Source organism: Aythya marila (assembly GCF_965140915.1).
Source record: "Aythya marila genome assembly, chromosome: 4".
Lineage (NCBI taxonomy): Eukaryota > Metazoa > Chordata > Aves > Anseriformes > Anatidae > Aythya > Aythya marila.
Genome location: NC_139045.1, coordinates 76,288,649 through 76,315,368, shown reverse-complemented (window position 1 = coordinate 76,315,368; position 26,720 = coordinate 76,288,649). Strand labels below are relative to the sequence as shown.

The following is a 26,720-nucleotide window of genomic DNA, read 5'->3' as shown; positions in this document are numbered from 1 at the left end:
TCCGCCTCAGTATTTTAACCGTTTTAACACTGATAGGCCAGATTTCCAAATGCTAAGCACTAATGCATCAGGAAATCACCCACCATTGGCGTCAAGAGGTTACTGGTAACTGTAGAATTCTCAACATAGTTTGATTTCTTCTGTTTTTTTTAAATGCATTTAGCTCTGGCTTGAAAAAATATCCAGAGGGATCAGGAGTGGTGCAAACAGCAGCTGCTAATCCTCCAGTAGAGCCTAGTGTGGCAAAGAAAGAACCCATTTCCATCTCTAATGTCAAAGACGAGATGTCAGCAGTACAGATAGAGCCCTCTGAGTCCCACCTGGGAAGAGCAATAAGGGAGGCTGCTCCGAGACTGGCAGAAACACCCGTGGAGAAGGAGGAAGCCGAACTTGGCGTCGCATCCATCGACTCGGCTGATGCTGAACTGCTCGGAGCAAAGGCAGAAGAGCTGCTGCCTCCTTCCAGCCTGGAGAGAGAAGAGGCACTTGCAGATAACACTAAAGTGGAGCTGGGCAAGTCTGCTGTTCTGTCTGCATCGGAGAAGGAAGTAAAAGCGAGAGCTGAAGAGCCGTCTGCTGCTGCCACTGAGCCACCAGGAGAATCGTGCGATGTGGGGAAGGTGGAAGATGTGCCTTCGGGCTCTGCTCTGAAGCTGCCAGGAGAGAAAAAGGCAGGGGCTGTCCCTGAAGCCGTGCCCCCTGCTTTGGATGCAGCCTCAGCAGAGATGGTCTCGCCTCGTGTCACACAAACGAGCAAAAAGTTGGATGCTCTTGAAAAAAATCATGTTTCTGATGCTGTGAATACCGAATGTGAAAAGCCAGTGACTCAGATAACGGAGAAGAAGCCCGCACTTCAAACTGGGGTGGCCGTGGTGGAGAGGAAAGTGGATGCAGCTGGAGCAGCCACCGAGAGGAACCCAGAGGAGTCTGCGCTCAAAGCTGGAACAGCCGCGGAGGAGACCCCTGAAAAACTTTGGGGCAAGACTGGGGCAGAGCCAGAGAAGAAACTTGAAAAATCTGTGACCAAGGTCGGGGCGTCCGTGGAAAACGCTGAAAAAAATGTGAATGAAAAGAACGAGGGGAGTTTAAGCAAAGCACCTCAAAATAAGGGAACGGGACCAGCAAAAGCTGATGAAACCTGCAAAGCGCTTCCAGCGAGCCCCTCGTTATCTGTCAAAGAAGCTTCCTCTGTTGGTAAAGCGATTTTAAAAGCGGTGCTGTCTCTTCCTGATGTGTCCAAGGCAAGGGTTCCGGTGAGGAGAAACGAGCCTTCCCTGTGTAAAGGAGAGGAGCAGAAAACTGCCTCCAAAGCTGAGCCCCGAGGACAAGCGGTGGCGGAGAAGAAAATCTCACCAAAAGAAGGGGGAGCTCCGAGAGCTGGAAGCAACCGAGCGAGCCTGGGAGACGGCAGCGGCAAGCCGAAAGTGAGCAGAAGTTCTGTGGTTGATGGCAAGGGAGGCAATGGGAGGAACTCATCTCAGCAAGACAAGGACTCGCGAGTGGAATCTAGGGCTAGTTCAAAACAGTCTCAAGAGGGGGAGAGTAGATCATCCAGCACGAAGAAAGACAACAGCAGCAATAAGGTGAGGAGGGCAGGAAGGCCGCTTCGATCGGTAACTAACTCCATGCTTCTCTCAGAGGTTGAGTATGGGACGAGGAGAGTATGTTCCCCTTCCCCTTCCCATAAATCACTCAGCTGGTCTGGGCCAGCGGCCGAGTTGGAATAGCACGATGGTGGGCAACCAGTTGCTTTTAGCTGCACTGTGTGTAATGCGAGGATGTAACTGGTTTGAAAATGCTACTCGGATAAAATTGCAGGAAGGTATATTTTTGAAGCGAGTCTTTATATTGAGTGTTACCACTTTATGTTCTTGGATTAGTTCCGAATGGGAATCGATAAGCTTTCTGTCCTTTTGTGAGCTGATATTTGCTTTGTCAAGTCCTGCACAGACACTGGTTACTGGAAAGAGGTTCCTAAGCAAGGTGCTGCCTGTGACTTGTTGCTAGAGACTGTATTGCCTCGACTCTACCGCTGACGGTTGGCGTAGCTCTGTACTTGCCAAGCATGTGATCAGAAGCAGAATCTGGACAATTAAAAAAAAAAAAAAAATCATTAAGGGAAGAGTTCGTGGTTTTTTTATTTTTATTTTTCTTCTGGACAGGTTAGATGCCTTAACTGATCTCTTGTCAACTTCTGTCTTAACTTGCAGGCTTCTGTTGGTGGCAATGCTGCTAGACCTTCGAAAAGTGGCAGTAGCAGCAGTGTGAAACAAAAGGAGGTAAGGGTCTGACTGTAACTGTTTAAAATACAGATTGTCTGGACAATTTGTGTACTGAGAATCTTCAGCGTTCTTCCTAGGGAATTCCTGGTTTTATTACTGGTTTTTATTACTGGTTTTTATTACTGGTTGTTAAACAACTGGCATGAAGCTGTAAAGTCACGCCATTTGGGAGAGAAGCTTCAGGAAGTGAGTGTTAAAAGGAGGTGGGTCTTGGTCTTGGATAACACCTGTTTGGGAGAGGAAGAGTTAATTAACTCAGTTAGCTACGTAACATCTTTATCCATCATCGCACTTGTGAGAAGAGGAAGGAAGGTGAAGGTCCTCTAGCTCTTCATGAACGACTTTTATAACAGCAGATAATCAGAATTTCTCCATCCACAGTGTCCCTTGCACGCAAAGGTGTTTTCCACAGGTTGTTTAGCAGATTACTGGATGTTTTTTGTGACTTGTTGGTTTGAAAAACTTTGGAGCTATTGGCTCAACTCCCAAAGAGTCTCCCTCTTTGATAGCTTGATCTTTAGGAAAGAAAGACAGAAAGCAATAAAAACGTGTGCTGATGAGGTTGTGGAAGTAGAGTTCCAGCATCAAAGCATGGTCTTACTGGGTCAGTAGAGGGTCGCTATGGAAAAAGGCTTCCTGACATAGAGCTGACAACCTGGATGTAATCCATGTAAACTTCTAGCCCGGCCAGAACGGTGTGTTTGCGAAGTTGGTGGTTATCTGATGTTGGTGTGTGTTGCAAAGTTGGTGTTATCTAATGGTAGGAGATAACGCTTTCTTGTATAAAGCTCCAGACATGTTTTTTTTAATCCCAAGAGCAAATTCTTCAGCATTTGTAAAAAGGTTTTGGAATGTCTTTCACCACTTACAGCTTTATTCTTTGCTGCTGTACAGCTGATGAGAACCAATATCTTTGTTCTTCTTTTCACAGAAGAAAAAATCCAGTGACATTTGATTTAAGTTGAAACATAACAACATTTTCTTGCATTTTCTTCACTCTGCCCACTTTGCATTAAATATTTATAAGCTTTCTGCATCGGGATGCAGGTGGAGACATATGCTGCTCCTGCTTTTGGTAGCTTTAAAACAAAGAGGGGGAGGAATGTAGCCTTTCAGTTTCAGATTTTTTTTTTCTGGAGGTCTGTTTCTAGTATTACTAGGAAAATTCATCTTGCCTTGGCCTTAAAATTCTGCATTAACAACTATTTTTCACTCTTCTTGTGTTGGACACCAACCGGTGTTTGACAGCAGGATACAGATTTTACAAAAAAATAAATCAGAATCATTCATTGAAGAAATGGAATGAATAATATGGGACTATGGATATATGGATATTTGGATGTGTTTTACTGTCTAGAATTAATTTACTTTAATTGCCTTCAAGTACACATCTTATACATCTTACCCACCATATCCTGTTGTTCTGATGATAAAAGCAGAGCCTTTTATAGTGAATGAGGCTAACACTTTGTTCCAAAAACATTACTCTGTCTACCGAAATCGCCTAAATGTAATTTGGGTTAATTCAGTCTTTCATTAAACTCAACATTTGTCCATTCATCCTCCTCCAGATGTTCTCAGCTGCAAATGGCATTAAATCGCTGCTAATTCTTTCCAGTAGTCCTGGAATAAATTGCACGAGCCACGGTGGAAGGCAGCACAGTCAAACTGCAGGGTAGCAGGAATTTTTGGTACGTGACGCGTTGCAGGAGGATGCTGTGCCTCCAAGTGAGGAGAAATGGGGTTGGTCTCTGTCGTTGTACCATAAGAAGGTGGTAAAATGTTTGCCAGAAGGCTGGAGCTTGCCCTCCTGCCCCTTACAAAGCACGGTGGGCACAGGAGGAGCAGCAAGTCTGCCAAGGGGGCTAGGCAGACCTCAACGGGAAGGACAAAATGATCTTAATTTATCTTAAGATCTCTAAGATACCTTATCTTAATTCTTTATTAAGGAATGGGGAGGTTCCAGTCCTGGGAGCCTTCTCCTAGGCTGGGGCACGGAGCTGTCCTAGAACCTGGAGCTGAGATGTTAGAGTGAAACCCAAGAGATGAGATAAAACAGTAAGGAGATGAGATAAAAAGTAAGTCACTGGGACAAAGAAGCCTTTGCTGGATCATCTACTGCAGTATCCTCTGTCGGAGCACTGCTAACAGCATCTGCTGAGGGAAGAGACTGAGATCTGACACAAGAAAATAGGGTTCTTGAAGGATACTCTGGAGCTATTCACATTTTCAGTAGGCTTCCTGCAGGTTATTGCAAAAATGCGCACAAGTATTCAGGTTTTTGGCCCCGTTCTTTTCATAGACATCCATATTGGCTGTTCATCCAGCTGTGTGTTTGAAGAATCCTTTGGATTTCCGAGTTAACCTCTGCTTAATGCAAATCGTGAAATAATGAAAACCGTTCGGTGTGAGGTGCAAGGCCTGAGCATTTTTTTCTACCTTGGTCAGGTTGAATTTTCTTTCCCTTCATCCAGCTTCTGTCTGTAGCTGTTTGCCACGAGGCACCCTGTGGATGGAGGTAAGTGTGGGTTACGTTAAGCTGAATGTTGAACTGTTCTGTTCGTGTTTTTACACCCTGTAGGAAGAGGAGCTGTTCCCGTTCAACCTGGATGAATTTGTTACCGTGGATGAGGTGGTAGAGGAGAGCGAGTCTCCCGTTAAAACGCGGCGAAACCCACCGAGGGGAAAGAGGAAAGACGGTGCTAAAAACAACTCCTCCTCTGAGCCAAGTTCGAAGAGGAGAAAAGGGAAAAGCTCCGCAGCACGCATCGCCGAAAGCGAGCTGTCTTTTGTCACCTTGGATGAGATCGGCGAGGAGGAGGACGTGGCCGCGCAGCTGGTGGGAGTTGCTAACCTCGAAGCACTCAGCGACCCGCAGGGCCTGGTGGTGGTGGATGAGGTGATTGAGGAGGAAGAGCTGATGGTAGAAGCGGTGAAGGATCCGCAGTCGCTCGTGACTTTGGATGAGATATCTGAGCAGGAGGAGCTTGGCTCCCATAAGGACGTCCCCGGGTCGGTTTTTGAGGAGCAGGATTTGAAAACCGAACCCTTGGTAACTGTAGATGAAATCGGTGAAGTAGAGGAGCTGCCGCTGAATGAGCCCACGGGCCTGAGCATCGAGGATGTGCTGAAGCAGAAGGAGGAGGATAAAGGCCCTGCGGAGGATTCTGGAGAGTTTGTGACCTCTCAGGTGCCCGACGATCCCAGCGCTTTGGTGACAGTGGATGAGATACAAGAAGACAATGAGGATAACCCCCTAGTGACGCTGGATGAAGTTAATGAAGATGAGGATGATTTTCTGGCTGATTTCAATCGCCTAAAAGAGGAACTAAACTTTGTTACGGTAGATGAAGTTGGAGAGGAGGATGAGGAAGAAGAAAACACTTTCCCAGGGAAAAATCTGAACGAAGATGAAGATGACGAAGATATCGTTGCTGTTGCAGGACCAGAAGAAGAAATTGCTGCCATTGCAGGACCAGAAGAGGAGGATATTGTTGCTGTTGCAGGACCAGAAGAAATGGAAATTCTGGGAGATATGAGTCCAGAAGACGAAGATATTATTGCAATCTCGAAGTCAAAAGGTAAGGAACCTCTCGTAGCTTCCATGGGGGAAATAGAAAATAAGATGGTTGTAACCATTGCACAGGGAAGGGACAGAGGCATCCTTGAAGCGAATAGAGGAAACTTGGGTTTGGTTTTTTTTTCCAATCTTCCACACAGTCAATAATTGAGTTACTAGGAAGGAAATGAAGACTGGTAGTGAAGAGCAGTCTGAAGGTAGGATACTACATGAATGCATTTTGGGATGTAGCCTTTTCTCTTGATGTAAAATTAAGCAGCATGTTCCTCTGAAATGTTCATGTGGTGTTTATGATGGCTAAAAATGGGGAAATGGTTTCTCTCCTAGCCTCTAATGCAAAGCTTGGTAAAGTACCTAACACTAAAGATTATTTGTAATCTTAGATTACAGAACCAAACCAAAAAATAAAACGGGCGAGTCAAATAAAATACACAAATACACAAAGTGAGAGCTTCCAAGCTGGGGCTGGAGGGAAAAATGTAGCAGCATACGGTAGTAGAAATAAGGAAAGGGTTAAGAAATGCCCAACAGAACCAAGCAGGGAGAGGTAGATACAACCTGCACACAAAAACACTTCTGGCCAGAGCGTGGGTGGAAGGCTTGGTGTGACGCAGTCCACAAGTGCTGAGCTTTTCTGTCTCTGCTGATGCAGCTGAATGCTGACAACAGCGCCTTTTGTTCTGCTGTGCTGGAAAAGCTTTTGTCCATCTTGCTCTTACTGCGTAGCAGAGGCAACCTGAGCAGGGCAGATTCTGAAAACAGTATTTTAAAGTTTAGTTTCTGTAAACAGTAGGAAATAGGTCAGTTAGCTGTGTACACACCAATAACTATCGAAATGTGGTATTATGCTGTAATATTGTTTGTTACAGAATGTAAATTTCTACATGATGAAGCAAAACAAATATTTTCTGTGTTCTATAAGCAAGTAAATTGTAAAAAGACCTCTTTTTTTTTTTTTACAATTTTACAAATACAGACCTCTTCTTACAGAAAGATCCGAGCACTTGAGCTGATTTCTGCTGTAGGTGGTAGTGACAAATTATAAAAACATTAGACACAGTAAGTGATTTTAGCTCTACTCCATGTAGTAAAAATCCCAGGCGAAACAGGTGGATGTAGAAAAGTTCTCCCTGAGCTTGAGAAGCTGAGCAAGGAAACCGGGAAGGAGAGGTTAAAGCGGGTTGAGCGGTGTTACTGCGAGTCCTGAAATCTGACTCCAGCAGCAAAATAGGAAACGGGCTCTCAGCTGCTGCGAGGCGAGCAGGGTAAGTGACGGGCAGACTGCAGCAGTGGGTGCAGCGTGCTGAGAAATGCCGGGCTCACAGCAGGCTGGGGCTGCCTGGGGCGTTCCTTAGCAGCTTCCTGGGTTTTTTAGTATGGCCAAAGGCTTCGTTGCCTTAACCTTGCTCAGGGCGTGTTGGCGTTGCAGTTATTTGAACGCAGAAGTGGAAGGAAAGCAGCTAGTTATGATGTTTTTGGCCAGATGATCTGTTCTGATAGGCTAAAACCCAGACAGCTTGTTTATCTTGCAGAAGAGGCTGTCGAGCTCCCTGGCTCCAGAAGAATCCTAAAATGTTAATTTAGGGAGTGCCTTGGAGCTGGTTCATCTGGTGACCAAGTTGTGGTTGGGTTTGGCTCTGTAAAAAATCTGTGTCCTGCAGTGGCCATGAACCTGGCAGCTTAGTGAGTGCCCCTTGTTAAAGCCAGGTAGCTTCTCCTGTGTTACGCTGTAATTTTGGTGAACCAAGATCATTGGAGAGAGTTTTCTGTTCCTTTTCTGTTTTTTTTTTTCTGATTTCATCAGTTTAATTATCTTCACGAGGAGGTGGAATTTGGTAATAAATCCTGGTCAGGCCGTTGGGTAGAGAGGTGGCAGCAGAAGGCTGGGATAATTCACAGAAAGAAGGTGAATGCTTTGAAAGTGAGGTTAGTGCCTTGCTGGAACAACTTGTGATGGGTGTGCTGCTGGTGGCTTTTTTAAAAAAACACAATGATTTGTTTTGTTATTTCTAAGTTGAAATACTGCTGTTGGACCTTGAGGTAGTTTAATTCGAGGAAGTCTGGTAGCTTGCCTTAGGAAGATAATCACAAAGTTAGCATGGAAGTCGCTGGTGAGAGCTCTGGAGCAGAGCAGCTGGGAGCAGCGGTGGTACAGCTGAGAAGTGGAAGGCTTTTGGGCTCACCAGTACACCAGTACCCTAACTGGGAGCCTTGTCCTCGGGGCTGGTGCCAGGAGTTCCTGAAAATTGCTCTGTGCAGAGACCAAACCGAGTAGGGTAGGAAACAGTAAGGGCCATAAAGATGGTGTTTGTTTCGAGCAGTAAGGAACCATTTAAGTCCAGGATGCTCTAAACTAATGGCTGTCTTTGTTTTATTGTGCATTTCTGGCCTCCAGTAGATCAGCTGGGATCAGGACGGAAAGAACCAGAGCCTAAGCAGAAGAAAACGGTTGCTTTGGATGCATCAAAGGTGCAGAGTGCTCCAAAAGGTAAAAACAAAACAAGCCCAAATGCTGCATACTGCTCTTGTTGGAAAACACCTTTCTTGGTTGTTTCAAACACCCCATTTGCTTCATGGCCACCTAGAGCTTGAAATTCGTGGCCCAGAATCTCTTTTTATCCCTACAAATGCACGCTTAACACATTTCTGCTATTGGTTTCATAGCAGCTGCAAAGTTGAAAGTTCATTTTTACTCAAATTTAATTTACAAATAGAGGCTAACTTACTTCTAATTAGCACAGCACTGGGATTAGAGCAGTAAGGAGACATTACAAGCTCTGCCACCGACTTTCTCTCAATGTATACACATGAGGGAACTGCTTACATTATAAAAAAAAAAAAAAAAAAAAAGCATGTGAGTATATAAACACCAAGATTGTCACCTAAAATACTTCTTAGACAAAACCACTGCAAGCATTTGAACTGTAAAAGAAGCTGCTAGGAAAACCTGGATCGCTGCCTGATGGCTTGTGCAACGTTTGTGTGACAGAAAATGTTCACATCGCGTGCTGTGGGACAGAGGTTAAACTTGGCGAGTGGGTTATATCTGAGATGCTTTAGGGAGGGCTAAGAGATGTTAGGGTGGTTGCAGATCCTGAAGTCAGTTGTGCTGTTCACAAAGTACGTGCCCTTCTGTTTCTTGGAGGTAGGGCAGGGGACCAGCTCAGATCAGAAGCATCATTTTGTAAATGCTGAAAAAATGTAACCAACATCCCTCCAGCAATAACAAGTTATGCGGATTTGGCCAAAGGAATCTGATTTTTTATTTTTTAAGCTGTGTTTTGTTACCACTGTGTGCTCTCTCTCTCAGATTTAGACTACCTAGTTCCCAAGGCTGGCTTTTTCTGTCAGATCTGCTCTTTGTTCTATGCGGATGAAACGTCTGTGAAAAATCACTGCAAGACACCGCTCCATCAGCAAAACATGGAGGTAATGCCGGGGCTTCTCCAAACGCTCAGGGGTTCAAAAAAAACACAGCTTGTAAAATGTGTGCTTCAGGGAGTGCTAACAACCTCCTCGTTGGCAGCTGGAGCTCATGGTAATACTTCAAGGGGTTTTAATTTTAAGCTCAGACACAAATATAACTCAGTCAACAAATATATTGCTAATATAAGTTAACAAATATACAGTATAATATACAAATACTTACATATTTACATATAATATTATATATATATATATTATCAACTAATAAATATATTTTTAACTCCTGAAATTAGCCAAATTTATCAACTCTGTAAGGCTATTTGAATTGCTATTTTCTCTCTGATGGGCAGAGTGAGGTACCCAGCATCACGTGAATTCCCAACCCCTAATATTTTGCTGTCTGCCCCACGAAAATTCCATCCATCACCCTTTGGTGATGTGGTGTGTGTCCCTAGGGGTGGGGAGTGAGTATTTTTTTTGGTGCAGATGGCACAGAGCCACCTCCAGGAGTTTGCTGACATTTGCCTGATGCTGTTCTGAAATCTGCCCTGGATTTAGAGCATGATCTTATTGTAGCCTGGGGAATAATAGAGAAGCATCACTTCTCACTGTCTGTCCTTCTTTCTGCAGAAATTCATGGCCAAGCAGAAGGACGAGGGTAACAGCGGGGAAGAACGGAGTTCAAGGTGATCAGAGGGAAGAAGAGTTGTTTCAGCAAGTTTAAACTTAGGGTCCAGTCAATTTTGTGTATTTTGCTATGATTTAATTTGTAATTTTGTTTCAGAAGCAAGCATTCATGTTGTATAAATTTGAGCTCAGTATAGACCGACTAAAAGATGTATGGTGGCTTTGATTTGTATATCAAATCATCCGACTCGCAAGAGATTTCTTTTACAAGTGTCGACATGAAATAAATGTTCTTATTGTATAGTTAACACCAGGGGATGGTGTTTGGCGTGGTTTCTTGTCATCCAGAGGGCTGACAAAACACAGCAGAGCTGGGGGATTCACCCCAGAGATCTCCCAGGTGCCGCTTTGCAGGTGACATTTCCCATTCTTCGTGTGCTCCAGTCTTCCTGCCCCAAATCAGCGACCATCGTGGCAAAGATTTCAGCGATAACAATCGAGGGGGCTCGATCGTGCTGGGCTTTCCCTATCCACCTTTTCCCCGTGGCCTCTGAAGTCTCGGGGTGAAGCAGGACTCCAAGACTGAAGCCATCGGGTGGAGCAGAGCCTGCAGTCAGCCAGGGAGGTCACTGTCCCTTGCTCTGCCCCTGGTGAATGAATTCCTTGTTCCCGTTGGGTTCTTTTTCCCCTGCTTCTTCTGGGGGTAGCAGCGCGTGGAGCTCTGCAGCACGCCTGAACTTCGTAACCTGCCCTTGGGTGTTGCTCTCTGATCACTGTGGGTCTCTGATTCAGCACTACCCGCGTGCCAACCCGCGCCTGGATCAAAATTAACTTTGCTTTCAGCTTTCATCTTTCACCTCATCTCCTGAAATTTGTGTCAAACTGCGTCGGTTTCTGCTCCTGCATGTCCAGGGCGAGGAAGGCAGCCTGTGGTGGCAGAGATCTTACAGGCTGTGCTGCTACAAAACTCATCTTCAGCCCTCTGGTCAGTGCAGCACCACAACAAACTGTGACTTAAATTATCCTTGGCTGTTTTTCTTTTTTTTTTTTAACTCGGGTCCCTCGCTGGGGAAAGCTCCCCAACGCGGGGCTGCTGCGTGCAGACCCCCCGAAAAGACGAAGAGAGCCTCAAAAGCGTGCAGGAGAGGAATTTAGACAATCAACCAACCCCCTGGCGGGCCAGGGAGCGTGATTCAGGGTAAGAGAAACCACACGGCTGCCTCCTCCTCCTCCTCCTCCTCCTCCTCCTCCTCCTCTCTCCCTTCCCTGCTGGCAGGGGCCGAGCTCTGCAGGCAGCGAGCAGCTGAGGCTGGCGTGCTGCTGCTTAACTGCTGCCTCCCCGGTCTGATGAAGAAATCAGAGAAAATTCCAAATTCCTGCCCCAAAATAAGGGGGCAAGACCTGGAATTTCTTGAGAAGAGCCCGGAGGGAGCAGCTCCTGGGCTGCTGTTTTGGGGTGGGGGCTGCCCCCTCCGGCCCCCCTCCCTGCAGCGCTGCTGTGTTTCTTCTCCCACTTCTCTCCCCCAAATTTTTGCCCCCAAATCGTTGTCCCCAAAACCACAGCCCGGCTCATCCCGCAGCTACCAGCATCTGAGGGGTAGGGGCTGTTTTTGGGGGGGGGGCTCCGTGCGCCCCCATCCCCTGGGCACAGCTCTGGGGATGCAGCCGCAGCCTCCTGGCACTTTTGGGTGAAATCCGTGGGCTTTTAGCAAATTTTGCTTTGCGTTTTCTGGATATTTAGCTTGAGCAGCCCCAGCTCCTTACTGGGGGCTCTTGAAAAAGGGGTGAGGGATGGGGGGGGGACATGGGGGTCTCCTGGGGGGGGGGCGCAGGGACAAAGCAGGGTGCAAGGGGGACACCGCAGGTTTTGGGGTGGTGGCCTCTGGCTGAACCCAAGCCACAAACTGGGATTACTGGGACACGGGAACGGGACCGGAGGAGGTGAGCATTTGGGGGGGGGCCCTCCCTGCCCCTCCAGCTGCGAATCCCGACCCCAAAAAGCTCCGAGGGACCGGGGGGGGGCGCCCCCCCGTATGGGGGAAAACCGAGGCAACCCCGGGCTCCCTTCGCCTTTAAGGGGCGGGGGGGGGGGGACGGGGACGGGGGGGGGGCTGCGCTGCCGCAGTGCTTGGCTGGGGGGGGGGGGGGGGCCGGGAACGGGGTTGGGATCGGGATTGGGATCGGGGGGGGCGATGCTGCGCGTCTTCGTGCTGCGGGCGGACAGCCTCCGCACCCCCGATGCCGACATCAGCGACGCCTATTGCGGGGTCCAGTTCCGAGGTGGGGGGGTCTGGGGGGGCTTGGGGGGGTCAAAGGGGTCGGGGAGGGGTTTTAGGGGGGCGTGGGGGGGGTTTTAGGGGGGCGTGGGGGGGGGTTGGTGTCTGCGCGCCCCCCACCCCCGTGCTTGGAGAGCCCCCGGGGGAATGGAGGGGGTCTGATGGGAAGGGGGGGGTCTGGGGGTGTGGGGGGGTCTTGGTGGGAGGGGGTCGCGTTATGGGGGGGGTCCCGGTATGGGGGGGTTGTTCTGGTGTGTAGGGGTGTGGGTGTGTGTGGGGGGGTCTCATTATGGGGGTCCCATGCATGTATGGGGGCACCAGTGTATGGGGGGGTCCCGTTATGGGGGTACCGTGGGGGGGGGGGGTCCCAGGATGGAGGGGGGGGGCATGGGTGTGTGGGGGTCCCTGTATATGGGGGGGGTCCCAGTATGGGGGGGGGGCGTGGGTGTGTGGGGTTCCCGGCAGAGGGGGGGTCCCATTAAGGGGGTTCTGTGCGTGTGTAGGGGTCCCACTATGGGATGGGGGGGGGCATGGATGTGGGTGGGGGGTTCCCAGTACGGGGGGGGGGGGTCCCATTAAGGGGGTCCCAGTGTGTGGGGGGGCAGCACAGAACCACTGCGGGGCCTTCCCAGTTCCTGCGGGGCTCCCAGTTTGGGGCTGCCTCTGGTCTCCAGCCCCCCCCCAGCAGCGGGTCCGTGTGTCACGGAGCCACCCACGGCCCCCCCTGTCCCCCCCCCCTCGGGGGCACATAACTGAGCGGTGAGCGCAGCACCAGGGCTATTTTGGGGCTATTTTGGGATGGCGCTACCCAGGGGACGCGGGGGACGATGGCCATGGGGGGCTGCGGGGTCCCAAATGCGTCCCCCCCCCTCCCGGGGGGGGGGTGACGGGAGAAACGAGGGGGTGTGCAATGCGTCGCGGCTGGTTCGTGGCACCCCGGGGGGGTTTTGGGGTGAAAAAATGCCTTTTTATGGCTTTTTGGAGAATGGGGAGCGTGTCCGTGTCCATGTGTCCGTGTCCTGGACTCTGCAGCCGGGGGGGGGGCACCTCGGGGGGGGGCTTCCCAGTGGCAGGAGGTCCCCGTCCTGCTGTCAGGGTGCTCGTTTTTGGGACCCCCCCCCTCCTGCAGGGCTCAGCTCCAGATTTTTTTTTAATTTTCCTGCTGCTCCAAGGCTGGGGGTGGCAGCGGGGCCGTGCTCCCCCCACGCTGCTGGGGTTGTGACACCCCCGGGCCCCCCCCCCCCAGGGTCCCCGATGCAGGGAACGACCCCTCCTTGCTCCGTCCCCAAGCTGTGCCTTCGGGTTGTGTCACCCCTGCTGCCCCACCAGTGGCTCCCAGTCCTCCCAGTTGTCCCAGTTCCTCGCAGCGTCCCCGGCTCCTGGCGCTGTGACATCTCCGGGGTTCGTGGCGTTCCCAGGCCTGCTGCTTTGTCATTGCTCCTGCTGCCACCTCCTGCAGCTCGGTTCTCCTCGCAGCACCCCCGGTGTTTGTAGCATTCATCGAGTCCTTGTGCCCAGTTATCCCAGTGCTTGCAGCACCCTTGGGTCCCAGTGCCCCAGTATTCCCAGTGCTCACTTATCCCAGTGCCTGCAGCATCCCTGGTCCCCGTGCTCTGGGCGTGCAGCACCCTGGGGTCCCTGTGCTCCCTTATCCCTGCTGCTCTGTTATCACAGTGCCTGCAGCACCCTTGGGTGCCAGTGCCCCGTCATCCCCAGCACCTGCTTATCCCAGTGCTTGCAGCATCCATGGATCCTGATGCGCCTCTATCCCCGGTGCTCTCTTATCCCGAGGCGTGCAGCACCCTGGGGTCCTGGTGCTCCTTTATTCCTGGTGCCCTCTGTCCCAGGGCATGCAGCACCCTAGGGTCCTGGTGCTCTGGTATCCCCGGTGCCCTCTGTCCCAGGGCATGCAGCACCCTTAGGTCCCAGTGTCCGCTGTCCCAGGGTGTGCAGCACCCTTGGGTCCCGGTACTCTCTTATCCCCAGTGCTCTGTTATCACCGTACCTGCAGCACCCTGGGGTCCTGGTGCTTGGGTATCCCCAATGCCCGCTTATTCTGGGGGCATGCAGCACCCTTGGGTCCCAGTGTCCGCTGTCCTGAGGGGTGTAGCACCCTAGGGTCCCGGTGCTCAGTTATCCTCAGTGCCCACTTGTTCTGGGGCTGCAGCACCCTGGGGTCCTGGTGTTCCGTTATCCCCGATGCTCTGTTATCATGGTACCTGCAGCACCCTTGGGTCCCAGTGTCCGCTGTCCCAGGGCGTGCAGCACCCTTGGGTCCTGGTGCTCTATTATCACGGTGCCTGCAGTCCCGGTGCTCTGTTACCCTGGTGCCTTCTTGTCTTGAGGCGTGCAGCACCCTGGGGTCCCGGTGCTCTGTTATCCCCGGTGCCCGCGGTCCTTGGGTGTGCAGCACCCTTGGGTCCTGGTGCTCCGTGTGCTCTACTATCACGGTGCCTGCAGCACCCTGGGGTCCCGGTGCTCTGTTATCCTCAGTGCCCGTTTGTTCTGGGGGTGCAGCACCCTGGGATCCCGGTGCGCCCTTATCCCCGGTGCCCTCCGTCCCGGTGCGCGCAGCACCCTTGGGTCCCGGTGCGCTCTTATCCCTGGTGCCCGCTGTCCCGGGGCATGCAGCACCCTGGGGTCCCGGTGCTCCGTTATCTCCAGTGCTCTGTTATCACGGTGCCTGCAGCACCCTAGGGTCCCGGCGCTCCGTTATCCCCGGTGCCCTCCATCCCGGTGCGCACAGCACCCTTGGGTCCCGGTGCGCCCTTATTCCCGGTGCCTGCTCTCCTTGGGCACGCAGCACCCTTGGGTCCCGGCGCTGCGTTATCCCCGGTGTCCCCCTCCCCGGTGCGCGCACCCCGCCGCCCCCTGCACCCCCCGCCGCTGCCGCACCGAGGCGCTCCGTGGCACCGCCCGGGCGCCTCCTCCAGCGGCCGGGGAGGGTCGGGGCGGGGGCCGGGACCGGGACCGGGACCGGGACCGGATCCTGCCCGGTGCGGGGCCCGGCCTGGCCTCTCTCTCGGTGCCTTGCTCGGCCCCCCAGCCATGCTGCGCTGCCTGCTCCAGCGAGCCAGCCACCTCCCCAACCTAGAGAAGGGGGACAGGCAGAGCGACCCGGTGGCCAGCCTGACTTTCCGAGGTGAGGGCACCCCAAATCTGCCTTTTGGGGCTGGGGGACGGGGGTGGGGGGCAGGATTTTTGCTTTGCCTGGGGCGAGTTATCTCCGTTTGCAAATTTTTTTCTGCAAAGCCCGGGGTCCGCGGGGTGCCCGGACAGGACGTACGTCCTGTCCGGGCACCCCGCGGACCCCGGGCTTTGCCAAGCTCCATCCTCACCCCAAATCCTTGCCAAATTCCCAGGGGACCCCCACACGCTCCCCATATCGACCCCCTCCATCCCCATCCTCCAGCACATCCCAGTGCCTCGCTGACTGGTGCGGTGCATCCCTTGAGGATGGGGGTCCCCGGGGTGGGCTCTCCCCTCAAGCTTTCGGGGTGTGCAAGCGGGGGGGGGGGAGTGAAAAATCCCAACGCTTTGGTGGTAGTGGGGTTTTTCCCCAGGGGAGGAGCTGGGGGTGAGCATTCAGCGCCGTCCCCAGCTTGTGGCACAGCGGGGAGACCCCAGAGGGGCTCAATGGGCACAAAGCAGGGTGGTGCTGCAGGGCGCTGCACCCTTGGGTGCCCTTTTGGTTGCTTTTGTGCTTTGCTCCGATTACGGGCTTTTAATTGCTAGCATGGGGATTTGTAGTAAATACCCAAATAACCCCGTGTCTCGGGGTCCATCCCGGCGCTGTTGGCACCGGGGGGGATGCTCAGAGGCTTTCCTCTGGGGCAGCGGGGCGATGCCTCTGCACCTCGAAAGCGCACGTTGGGAGGATGTTGCTTCTTTGGCACCCACTTCCTGGCGGTGGAAAATGTCCATTTTTAGAAAAAAAAAAAATAAGGAAAGGAAAGGGATGATGAGTGGCTTCTGACCAAGCCTTTCCTGTGCTGTGCTGCGGGGTGGGGGGAGCGCGGAGCTGCGAGGTCCCAGGGGGCTCCCAGGGGTGGGCTCCATCCGATGCAGAAAACAGCTCAGGGCCAGAGCCTGGAGGCACGGGGGAATTCCAGGGCTGTGCACAGCCAGGAGGCACTGCGAGCAGGAGCTGTGCCTGACACGAGGGATGTTCAATGTCTCCAGAGCTCGAGGATGTTCCCCAGAACCAGACATGGTGTGGGGATGCGTCCCGTGGGGCTGCCTGCCAGTGCACGGAGCCCTCCCTCCTCCCGCTGGCTGAGCTCAGGGCCGGAAGGTGCAGCGGTGGCTCTTGAAAATCTGAAATAGGAAAAGCTTAATTTGGCAATGCTTAAAAAAAAAATTAAAAAAATAAAAAAAAATCAACAACCAGGGGGGCTGCTCGGAGTGGTCGGGGCTCCCCGGCGGCACCGCGGAGCCTCTCCGTGTGCGCCTGGCACCGTACGGCGGGGCCGGGGCCACTCGGGGTCCTGTGGGCTTTGAGTCACCGCTATTGTTCTCCTGCTCTTCCTCTTCCTCTTCCCCTGGGCTCGCGGCCGTCCCTCGGGTTCGGTGTGAACCCAAGGCTCCGGGTTTGGGCGGGGGGCACCGCGGGCTCTCGGTGCTGGGCTGCGCTCAGCCGCTGCCGCCTGGCTCCACGGGGACAGGACGGGGTGGCATCGTCCCTGCCCTCACCTCCTGGGGGTGTCTGTGCCACCCCCCTGGTGGAGCCCAGGATTTTCGCCCCTGTGCCGTGCGGTGTGGGGGCCCTGGGTCCCGGTTGGGACAGGACCGAGGTGCAGCGAGGGGCTGTCCTGCTCCCCGTGGTGCTCTCCAGCCCCAAAATTCTCCCCGGAGCATTTTTAAGGGGAGGCAGAGCCTCTTTCCTGCCCTGCTGCGGGGAAACTGAGGCACAGCACAGCGAGAGGGTTGCCTGGGGTTTTCCTGGGGCTCATGGGGCAGTCCCAGAGCCCAGCCTGTGCGCAAAGTTTGGGCAGATCCTGCCCCTGGGAGCCTCTCACCCCCCTGCTATTCCCCCACACACATACTGGGGAGGGGAGAGATCTGAATTTTGGGGCCGTTCCCGTCAGACCCATGCGCGTTGCTCCCCACAGGCGTGAAGAAGAAGACAAAGGTCATCAAGAACAACGTGAACCCAGTATGGAACGAGGTGAGCGTGGCCCCATCCCCATCCCGATGAGCCCGGGGCTGCCTCAGCTCCACGAGGACACGGGAACGGTGCGGGACGCATCCTGCCGGGGGCACGGAGAGCCGTGAGCTGGCTCTGCACGGCCCCTCCGCTCCAACCTCTTCCCCTTCCATCAAGATCTTATCAGGGCCAAGCACGCAGATTAAAAGAAACGGTATAAAAATACAGCAGCTCGCAGGGAAAACAAGTGGTTTACGCATCAGCCTGGCCCAGGGGAGGATATTTTTTCCTTCTAACCCTGACCCGGGGGGGGTCAAGGTTAAAAAAATGGCTTTTGGCAAGCGAGCAGGAACGCAGTTTTGGTGCAGAAATGCTGCGTGCCAGCTCCCATCGGTTTTCTCCTTTAGCTTTTTAATTAACCCGTGGCAAAAACCCGTGAAAAGCACCGGCTCGGGGCTGAGCTTTCCTCCTGCAAACGCAGCTGATGCCCGCTCCCCTCTCCTCCCCTGCAGGGCTTCGAATGGGACCTGAAGGGCACAGCGCTGGACCCTGGGTCCGAGCTCAGCGTCGTCGTGAAAGACCACGAGACCATGGGGAGAAACCGGTAGGAAAAGCACCGGGGCGAGCCCCGGGCAGCCTCCCCGGCTCCGTTTTAGCTCTCCGTGCACGCCCGAGGCTTTGCAAATCGGAGTCGGGGGGGTGGTGATGCACTGGTGCATCGCTGCCCCTTTTGCAGCGGGGGCTGATGTTGCTGGTGGGAGGCGGGCGCCGCATTTCTGGGCTGCTTTGCACAACATTTGGGGAGAAAAAAAAAAACAAAAAAAACAAAAAAACTGCTCGGGGCACGGAGCAAGCACACAGGGTGCCTTGTGCCCGCCGCCTCCGCTCGTGGCCAGGCTGGTGCCGCGAGGCCACGGTGATGGGCGCACGGCCGAGGATGTGCCACGGCTCTTTTTGGCCAGGCTCTTCTTGGCCAGGCTCTTTTGGGCTGCTTACAGGAAAAAAAAAAAAAAAAGAAAAAAAAAAAGCTTGGAATTGATTGATTTGTGGGCAGCACGTGGTGGGAAGCGCGGCTCTGCAGCCTCTGGGACGGGGAGGACGGCCCTGGCGTGGCCGATCCCCACTTCCAGCGCAGATGCTGCTGCTGGATCTGCTGGAAATTGGGCTCGGTCCAGCTCGGTGGCTTCGTGCCCTTCTATAAATAGAGGGGGGCAGAGGGGAGGAGGCTCCGGCTCTGGTGCAGGCACTTCTTGGCTGCCTGCGGGGGGTTGCAGCCGCTCCTCTGTGCGCCCCCAGAGCCCCCATGCGGACCCTCTCCTTTTTGCTGTCCCCTTCCCCGCTGGCTTTTTGCCTTCCCTTCCCTATGGAGACGGCACCGAGCTGCCCCTCTGCCGGGGTGCTGCCCCATCAGGGCAATTAGCAGCGACCCCGCTCCTCTTTTGGGGGGCACGGCCCTATTTCCGTGACCGTCTGCAGAGGAAATGGAAGGAGACGGGGAGGGGAAGGCGGTCCTGTCCCCGTGGGAGACGCGTTGGGGCTCTCCAGCCCTCCTGAAGTGGTGGGGAAGGAAACGGGAGCAGCAGAGCTGGGCTGGGCGCAGCCACGGCGAGAGAATTTCCCCTTGATATAGGGGAAGCTTGATATATCCAACGGGATATATAGGGCAAAATTGCTCCCGTGGTGGTTTAAAATCCACCTGGATATCACGGGGAACAGAAACCCGTGGAGAGCTTCGATTTTGTGGACTCCTCCACCCCGCTGAACCCCCCCAGGCCGTTTCTTTCCCCGTTTTTATTCTGGGTGCAGCTGGCACAGAAAATCCATCCAAGGAGCTGGCAGCTCCCTGCTCCCCAGAGCGGCTTTCCAGGTGCTTTTTTTTTGTGCTAAAAAGTGCACAGAGCCCCCACAAGTCCCCACGTTGTCTGAGCAGGGCAGGCAGCCCAGCCCCAAGGCTCCGAGCATCCTCCCAGCAGTGTCCAAACGGGGACGTGGCCGTTTTCCCCCCAAATCTGGGAATTGAGCTGGGAATTTCCAGCAGCTGCCCCCGTCCCCAATGCGGTTCCTTGACCCCTTCTCCTGCTGACCCCCGGTGCTCTCGGCCCCCAGGTTTTTGGGAGAAGCCCGCGTGCCCCTGCGAGATGTCCTCTCCTCCCCCAGCCTGGCGGCCTCCTTCAACGTCCCCTTGCTGGATGCCAAGAAGCAGACCACCGGGGTGAGTCCCTTCCCTGGGGGTGGCCGTGCCATCCGCTCCTCCTTAAGCTGCCCCCTTGGCGTTCCCATGTGGGCAGCAGCTTTTTGCCCCTGGGGCCATCAGTAACCCCGTGGCACTGTCCCCCAGCCTGTCAGGACCCCAGTTTGGGACCAGTTGCCCCATCCTGAGCCCTTCAGCTTTGCTTCACGAGCTCGGGGAGGGGGCAGCAGGAGGACACCCCCCTTCCACGGGGGCTTCCACGGGGACCCCATGAGCTGCGCCAGGGGGGTCACCCCCTGCACCCACATGGGACCCCCTCCTCTGCGCCTTGCAGGCTGTGGAGAGCTCTGTGACACCCCTCCTCTTATTTTTTCCCCAGGCTTTCCTCATCCTGCAGGTGTCCTACACCCCCCCTCCGGGCGCTGCTCCCCTCTTCCCTCCTCCGTCCCCCCCTGAGCCATCGCCGGGGGCTGCTGAGCCCGACACGGTCACCGGTAATGAGAGCGCCCCGCGGGCGGCACGGGGGGACACGTCCCCCACGGCCCACCCCAAGCCCCCTCAGCAACCTCCCTGCCCCCTGCCCCGCGCAGAGGCGCCCACCGAGGAGGAGGAGGCTGAGGACCGGCCGGCCACGGGGGACGAGACGGAGCCTGCGCCCTCGGGGCCACCGGGGTCTGAGCCCCCTTCGTTGCCCCGCAAGCCCCCGGTGCACCACGTCCACGGGGTGAGGCGCAGGAGGAGCTCACCCAAAAAGCCCCTGTCCAACAAGCCGCAGGACTTCCAGGTGAGGCGTGGGCAGCTTTGGGTGCATCCTTCTTGGGGTATCCGGGTCTTGGTGCATCCCTCTTTGGGGTATCTGGGTCTTGGTGCATCCTTCTTGGGGGATCCGGGTCTTGGTGCATCCTTCTTGGGGTATCCGGGTCCTGGTGCATCCCTCTTCGGGGTCCCTCTTGGGGGTCCCGGGTGCTGGTGCATCCCCCGTGGGGTACCCGGGCAGTGCCCGGTGCCCACCCCGGCTTCCCGCTGAGCTTTTCCCTTTCTCCCTCTCCTGCTGCAGATCCGGGTGCGGGTGATCGAGGGCCGGCAGCTGCCCGGGGTTAACATCAAGCCCGTGGTGAAGGTGACGGTCGCGGGGCAGACCAGGAGGACCAGGATCCGCAAAGGCAACAGCCCCTTCTTTGACGAGGTGAGGCCTGGGGGGAGCTTTTGGGGTCAGGACCCGAACGGAGGCACCGGCACAGCTCAGGGGCCGGGGTTTGGCTACCAGGGGCTGCAGCCCGAGCTGCACCAAGCAGACACTTTGGCTCCCCGAGGTGTCCCCCAGCCCCACGGCTGTTTGCACAGGATGCTGGTGCTCAGCCCTTTGCCCTCTGCCCCGCAGACTTTCTTCTTCAACGTCTTCGAGTCGCCGGCCGAGCTGTTCGATGCGCCCATCTTCATCACGGTGAGCCTCTCCGGTTCCTCCCCGGGGGGATCGCTCGCCCCGTCCCCTCCCCGTGCTGCCTGGGGACCCGTCCCTGCCCCATCTCGGTGCTGCACTCACTGCTCTGCCTTCTCCTCCTGCAGGTGGTGGATTCTCGGTCATTTCGGGCGGATTCGGTGCTCGGGGAGTTTCGGGTAAGGCTCGCGCCTCTTCGCCCCCGATTCCAGCCTCTGGGGCTCGCAGCGTGCTTGATCTTGCTTGCTTTCCTCTTTGTTTTTCACAGATGGATGTCGAGACCATCTATTCGGAGCCAAGTGAGTTCAGCAGCTGGGGCTGCTTGCTGCGGTGGGGGTTGATCTCTCTGGGTGACAGTTTTTTGGGGTCAAACAGAGGGGAAAAATGCACGCAGCCATCCTGCTTATCCCTGGCTGCCTGTACCAGAGGGGCAGAGGGAAGGATAAAGTGATGCTTATCGAAAATTTCCCACCCTAATCCCTGCAGAGAAACGTGGGATAACCACACAAAGCTAAGACCTACGAAGCTGATAAAGGCAACTGTGGTGTGGGGTGCTCTCATGCCCCCCTAAAACCCATAGCAGCCTCCCAGCGGGCTCGGAGGGAGCAGGGCCATGGCAGAGTGCCTTTTGTGGGTGTCCTGGCTGCTGGAGGTGCCCTGCAGTGGCACTGACAGGTCACCAGAGGACCAAGGGAACCCCTCTGGTTGTCCCCAGGGACGTCCTTATGAGCGCAGCACTGCCAGTGGCACGGGTTTTTGGGGTAAACGTGTCTGCTCCTTAGGGACTCGGGGATCGCTCCCCTTCCCCGGGGCTGCTGCAGCTCAAACATCTCAGTTCAGCCCTGTCCTGAGGCTGTGCCCCGGGACGGATCCACCTTGTGCTGCTTAAATAGTGCTGTGGTGGCTGGGGAGGGGGTAACGCGCCCACCTGGGCACCCCGGGGGGCTTGGTGTGACAGCACGAGCACATCTCACTGACGTTGGGCAAACCCATAAAAATACCTTGGAAAAATCTCACCTACGTTGGGCAAAACCCATAAAAATACCTTGGAAAAACCTCACCTACGATGGGCAAAACCCATAAAAATACCTTGGACGAGCCCTGACCCACCTGGATCACTCCTAAGGGCCAGCAGGGGGTGACCGATGGGTGACCAAGGCACAGCCACGCGCTGATTTGAGGAGTAAAGCCACAAAAATGCTTGGGTGGCTGCTGTCTTCCTCGATATTAAACCTCCATCTGCATTACACTGAAAGAGGGGTGATGGAGATGACGTTTTTCCCTCCACGAAGATCTCACCATCCTTGGGTGTTCGTTCATTCTCCAGAGCACGCCTTCCTCAGGAAGTGGCTGCTGCTCTCCGACCCCGAGGACTTCTCCGCGGGGGCCAAGGGCTACCTGAAGGTCAGCCTGTTCGTGCTGGGGCCCGGAGACGAAGCTCCCGTGAGTATTGGTGTGGGATGGATGGATGGACAGATGGATGGATGGATGGATGGATGGATGGATGGACGGACAGACTGCCCAGGGCTGCTGAACCCAAGGGAGCTGCAGCCTTGACCTGCCCTGGTCTTGGGTGCTTGGGTGTGGGGTTTTGCTGCTCGTATCGGGGCTTTGAGGAACGACTTTTTGGGTTTTTCCTCCTCTCGCCCCACAGATGGAGAAGAAGGAGGTCTCGGAAGACAAGGAGGACATCGAGGGGAACCTCCTGCGTCCCACCGGGGTCACCCTGAGAGGGGCTCACTTCTGCCTGAAGATCTTCAAAGCCGAGGACTTGCCCCAGAGTGAGTGTTTCCCCATCCCGTGGCGTGTAGAGGACCAAGGGTGCCGATGAGGAAGCTGCACCCTCAGCCCTGTCCCTGGGACCTCGACGATGTGGTCCCCGTGGCCCTCCCAGCGCCTCCTTTTTCCCCGCAGTGGATGACGCCGTCATGGACAACGTCCGGCAGGTCTTCGGCTTCGAGAGCAACAAGAAGAACCTGGTCGACCCCTTCGTGGAAGTCAGCTTCGCGGGCAAGATGGTGAGGGGCCGGAGAGGGGTCCCCTGGGCTGGGGACGTGGCGGTGGGTCATGGCACGCCGTGGTGACAGGGACATGGGGAGGGTGGCACGCCTGGGTGCACCTTGGTGTTCTCTCCACCGGGCTCTTCTTGGTGCTGTTGCATTAGGAAGCCACTGGGGGTGGCTTTTTGGGGGTCCTGGGGCGAGACCCCCGAGCAACCCGTTGCGCCCTCTGCCTCCTGCGCAACGCAGAGCCCCATGGGCCGGGGACATTGAAGGGAGCCTTTATTTTGGGGATGGGAGACTCGAGAAAAGTCACCCCATCCCGCTCCCACACCTCCAGCTCTACTCGAGGATCCTGGAGAAGAACGCCAACCCCCAGTGGAACCAGTGCCTGACCCTGCCGGCGATGGTGAGCGCCGTGCCCGCTCCCGGCTGTCCCCCAAAACCCCCCGGAGCCTCTGGCCACCGCTCACCGCTCCGCTCTCTTCCCAGTTCCCTTCCATGTGCGAGAAGATGCGGATCCGGGTGACCGACTGGTGAGTGGGGACGTGGCCCTGGGATGGGGACAGGGTGCGTGAGGGTGTTGGAGGGGGCACCAGATCCCCTTAAAACCCAGGAGGAGCTGGGGGGGTGGAGATGCGCTCACGGAGCAGGAGATGCTTGGCGCGGGATGGGTTTGGGACGTGGGATGGGTTTGGGACAAGATGTGGGATGGGTTTGGGACGTGGGATGGGTTTGGGATATGGGATGGGTTTGGGACAAGACGTGGGATGGATCTGGGACAAGATGTGGGATGGGTTTGGGACGTGGGATGGGTTTGGGATGTGGGATGGGTTTGGGACGTGGGATGGGTTTGGGACGTGGGATAGGTTTGGGACAAGACATGGGATGGGTTTGGGATGTGGGATGGGTCTGGGACAAGATGTGGGATGGGTTTGGGGCGGCATGTGAGATGGGTTTAGGACGTGGGATGGGTTTGGGACGTGGGATGGGTTTGGGACAAGACATGGGATGGATTTGGTATGAGATGTGGCTGTATGTGAGACATGGGACATTTTTGGGACGGGACATGGGACGTGTTTGGGACGCGGCTGTTTGAGACATGGCTGTGTTTGGGACACGGGATGCATTTGGGACGAGACGTGGCCGTGTTTCAGGGACCGCCTCACGCACAACGACATCATCGGCACCGCCTACCTCTGCATGTCCAAGATCTCGGCGCCCGGCGGGGAGCTGGAGGGTAAGGGCTGGTGGCAGGACGTGGCCCTCGGTGCATGCCCACGGAGCCGTGCTGCGTGCTGCTGGCTGGGGTTGGTGCTGGCCGGGAGGAAGGAGCAGCCGGGAAGGGCTCTGCCAGGTCACCGGGGCTGGGGGGGAAGCCGGGGGGACGCGGGCAGGGTGCTGGTGGTGGCTCCATCCCGCGGGGGTGGCCCTGCTGGATTCGGTCCCTGCTTCTTCGTGGCCCTACAGATCTTCGGGTCCTAATGGGGCCGTGGGGAGGGGTGGTTGCAGAGCTGCAGACGAGGTTTTGTGTCCTCCTTTGTGACCAGAGGTGGCTGCAGGTGGTGACAGCGGTGTCACTGGCGCAGGAAGGTGCCACCTCTCCCTTCTCCCACTGACGGCTCCTCCTCAGGTGGCATTTTGGGGCTGTCGGGGTGGGGGCTGAGGTCTAGCCTGTGCTGAGAGCAGTGTTCGAGGTGCCAGGAGCCTTCCTGAGTGAAGGGCCACCGCGGAGGTGCTGGCAGGGACCGGGTGGGTGACGCCGACCGTGTCACTTGTGAGGGACGCGGGATGCGCTCGTGGCGATTTCTCTGCTTGTGGGGCTGCTGCGAGCCACGGCGGGGCTGGAGCAGAGGCTGCCCTAAGGTGCACGAGTGTCCTGCTGCTAACGAGCCTGGTGAAACCTCCTGGCACCTGCTGCCCTCCTGAACCCTCGCCCTGCTCCCTGCAGCAGCCCGGCACCGCAGCGTGCCCAAGCTGTGCGCGTGCACATCGTCCCCGCGCCTCCCCGCTTTGAAGTGTGGCTCCCGGGATGGTTTGGAGAGGGAAGAGAGGGGCCAGGGAGGGAGATGAGGAGGCTGGGAGGGGTCTGTGGGACTGGCAACCCCCAGCTGAACCCCCCCCTGCACCTCGGCTCCGTATGGCTTCTGCAGTGCACGGAGCATCCTTCATCCCTCGGGGCTTTCATACGTGTCCTGCAGCCCTCAACCAGCCTCACCCTTTCTCTTCCTCTGTTGGCACCGAGAGCCCACGGCAGTGCCACCTCCTCCTCCTCCTTCACCTCCTCCTCCTTCACCTCCTCCTCCTCCTCCTTCTCCTCCTCCATAACCCGCTGCCCTTTCCGTGCGCTCCCCCTCCTAACCTCTCTCCATTTCTTTGTGCCTCAGATGAGTTTCCTGCTCTCGCGAAGCCTCTGAAAGCCGCAGACCGTACGTCCCCTTAGCCTCTCGGTTTGCAATCGCCACCCTGGTAATTTTTTTTTCCCCTGCTGTCGTTGCCACCGTTAGGGCCGGAGCGTTGGACAGAGCTGGGAGCACCTTGATGGGGGAAACCTCCCACCCTGGGAAGGGCTCCGGTGTCCTCCCCTCGGTGGCTTTGGGGCATCCCCGATGGTTTTGTGGTGTGGTGGTGTGTTGTGTGCCGAGCTGTCGGGGTCTGGCGTGGTGCTTGGGAGCTCGGAGCAGCACCACACAAAGGGTTTCAGCTTCTCATCAGCTTGAGGTGCCCAAAAACTGAGCGCTGCTCTTCCAAGCGCTGTCCCGTGGCCTGAGGCACCCCGGGGTTGCTGGAAGTCCACGCAGCGCCCCGGCAGCTCCCGGGCTCGCAGGAGACGCAGTGTTTTGGTGCCCACTGATGTGGGTTGTGGGTCGCTGACGGCTCCTTCCCTGTGCCCCGCAGTGGACGACGGGCTGGGCTTCCTGCCGACCTTCGGCCCCTGCTACATCAACCTCTACGGCAGCCCCCGCGAGTTCACCGGCTTCCCCGACCCGTACGAGACGCTCAATTTGGGAAAGGTGAAGTCGGCTTCTTGCCAGAATTGCTTTGCCCGGTCCCTCAGCGAGGCCGAACGAGCGGCGAGGTGCCGGGGACGGGCCCCTGGGTGCTGACCCCGTCCCCGGTCTACCCCCAAGGGCGAGGGCGTCGCGTATCGCGGCAGGGTGCTGGTGGAGCTGGAGACCCGGCTGGTGGAGCACGTGGAGCAGAAGGTGGAGGACATCTCCGCCGATGACATCCTGCGGGTGGAGGTAACGGGGTCGCTGCCGTCACCGGGGGTCCGTCCTAAATCCCACCCCAAATTCCCTCGAGGCACCGCGTCCTCTTCCCAGCCGTCACCTTTTCCATCTCGGGGGCTTTGCCGGGTTGGTGTCTGGGGACAATGGGGGGGGGTCCGTGCGTAGACCCCATGTCCCTGTCCCCGTGCCTGTTGCAGAAATACCTGCGCCGGCGCAAGTACTCCCTCTTCGCCGCCTTCTACTCGGCCACCATGCTGCAGGACGTGGACGATGCCATCCAGTTTGAGGTCAGCATCGGCAATTATGGCAACAAATTCGACAACACCTGCCTACCCCTGGCCTCCACCACGCAGTATAGCCGGGCCGTGTTCGACGGTGAGCCGGGGGGGTCTCAGGACCCAGCTGGATGTGGACGGTGTCTGGTGGGCTCTGTCTGAGCGAGGGATGGGGCCAGGAGGACCCCGGAGGTGTCTCCAAGCTCAGCCACCGGTGTGCGTGGAAATGGGTGACCAGGGAGGCGT

The 26,720-nt window shown here is 56.0% G+C and overlaps 2 protein-coding genes across 15 annotated transcripts in view; both read left to right on the top strand.

Annotated features, from left to right (window-relative positions):
* The window catches only part of ZNF638 (zinc finger protein 638), a 49,904-nt gene extending 39,676 nt beyond the window's left edge, over window positions 1-10,228 (top strand). For 3 of the 6 annotated variants that reach the window (XM_082759931.1, XM_082759929.1, XM_082759932.1), the window contains 6 exons: window positions 164-1,583; window positions 2,211-2,279; window positions 4,864-5,863; window positions 8,258-8,350; window positions 9,173-9,291; window positions 9,919-10,228. In XM_082759931.1, coding sequence (XP_082616057.1) covers window positions 164-1,583; window positions 2,211-2,279; window positions 4,864-5,863; window positions 8,258-8,350; window positions 9,173-9,291; window positions 9,919-9,978 — 2,761 coding nt within the window. In that variant the 3' untranslated portion in view covers window positions 9,979-10,228. The other 3 variants (XM_082759930.1, XM_082759934.1, XM_082759933.1) reach the window with 3 other exon arrangements.
* Window positions 10,229-12,107: 1,879 nt separating this feature from the next.
* The window catches only part of DYSF (dysferlin), a gene marked incomplete at its 5' end in the record, with an annotated part of 84,071 nt that continues 69,458 nt past the window's right edge, over window positions 12,108-26,720 (top strand). For 3 of the 9 annotated variants that reach the window (XM_082758862.1, XM_082758864.1, XM_082758861.1), the window contains 20 exons: window positions 15,110-15,333; window positions 17,303-17,358; window positions 17,850-17,941; window positions 19,444-19,549; window positions 19,908-20,022; window positions 20,119-20,312; window positions 20,586-20,714; window positions 20,910-20,972; window positions 21,095-21,145; window positions 21,235-21,265; window positions 22,294-22,409; window positions 22,621-22,747; window positions 22,881-22,984; window positions 23,307-23,375; window positions 23,459-23,502; window positions 24,124-24,206; window positions 25,354-25,395; window positions 25,865-25,980; window positions 26,098-26,211; window positions 26,397-26,574. In XM_082758862.1, the coding sequence (XP_082614988.1) occupies window positions 15,240-15,333; window positions 17,303-17,358; window positions 17,850-17,941; window positions 19,444-19,549; window positions 19,908-20,022; window positions 20,119-20,312; window positions 20,586-20,714; window positions 20,910-20,972; window positions 21,095-21,145; window positions 21,235-21,265; window positions 22,294-22,409; window positions 22,621-22,747; window positions 22,881-22,984; window positions 23,307-23,375; window positions 23,459-23,502; window positions 24,124-24,206; window positions 25,354-25,395; window positions 25,865-25,980; window positions 26,098-26,211; window positions 26,397-26,574 (1,924 nt within the window). Of the gene's footprint in view, window positions 12,196-15,108; window positions 15,334-17,302; window positions 17,359-17,849; window positions 17,942-19,443; window positions 19,550-19,907; window positions 20,313-20,585; window positions 20,715-20,909; window positions 20,973-21,094; window positions 21,146-21,234; window positions 21,266-22,293; window positions 22,410-22,620; window positions 22,748-22,880; window positions 22,985-23,306; window positions 23,376-23,458; window positions 23,503-24,123; window positions 24,207-25,353; window positions 25,396-25,864; window positions 25,981-26,097; window positions 26,212-26,396; window positions 26,575-26,720 lie in introns of those variants that run through there. The other 6 variants (XM_082758865.1, XM_082758867.1, XM_082758866.1 and 3 more) reach the window with 4 other exon arrangements.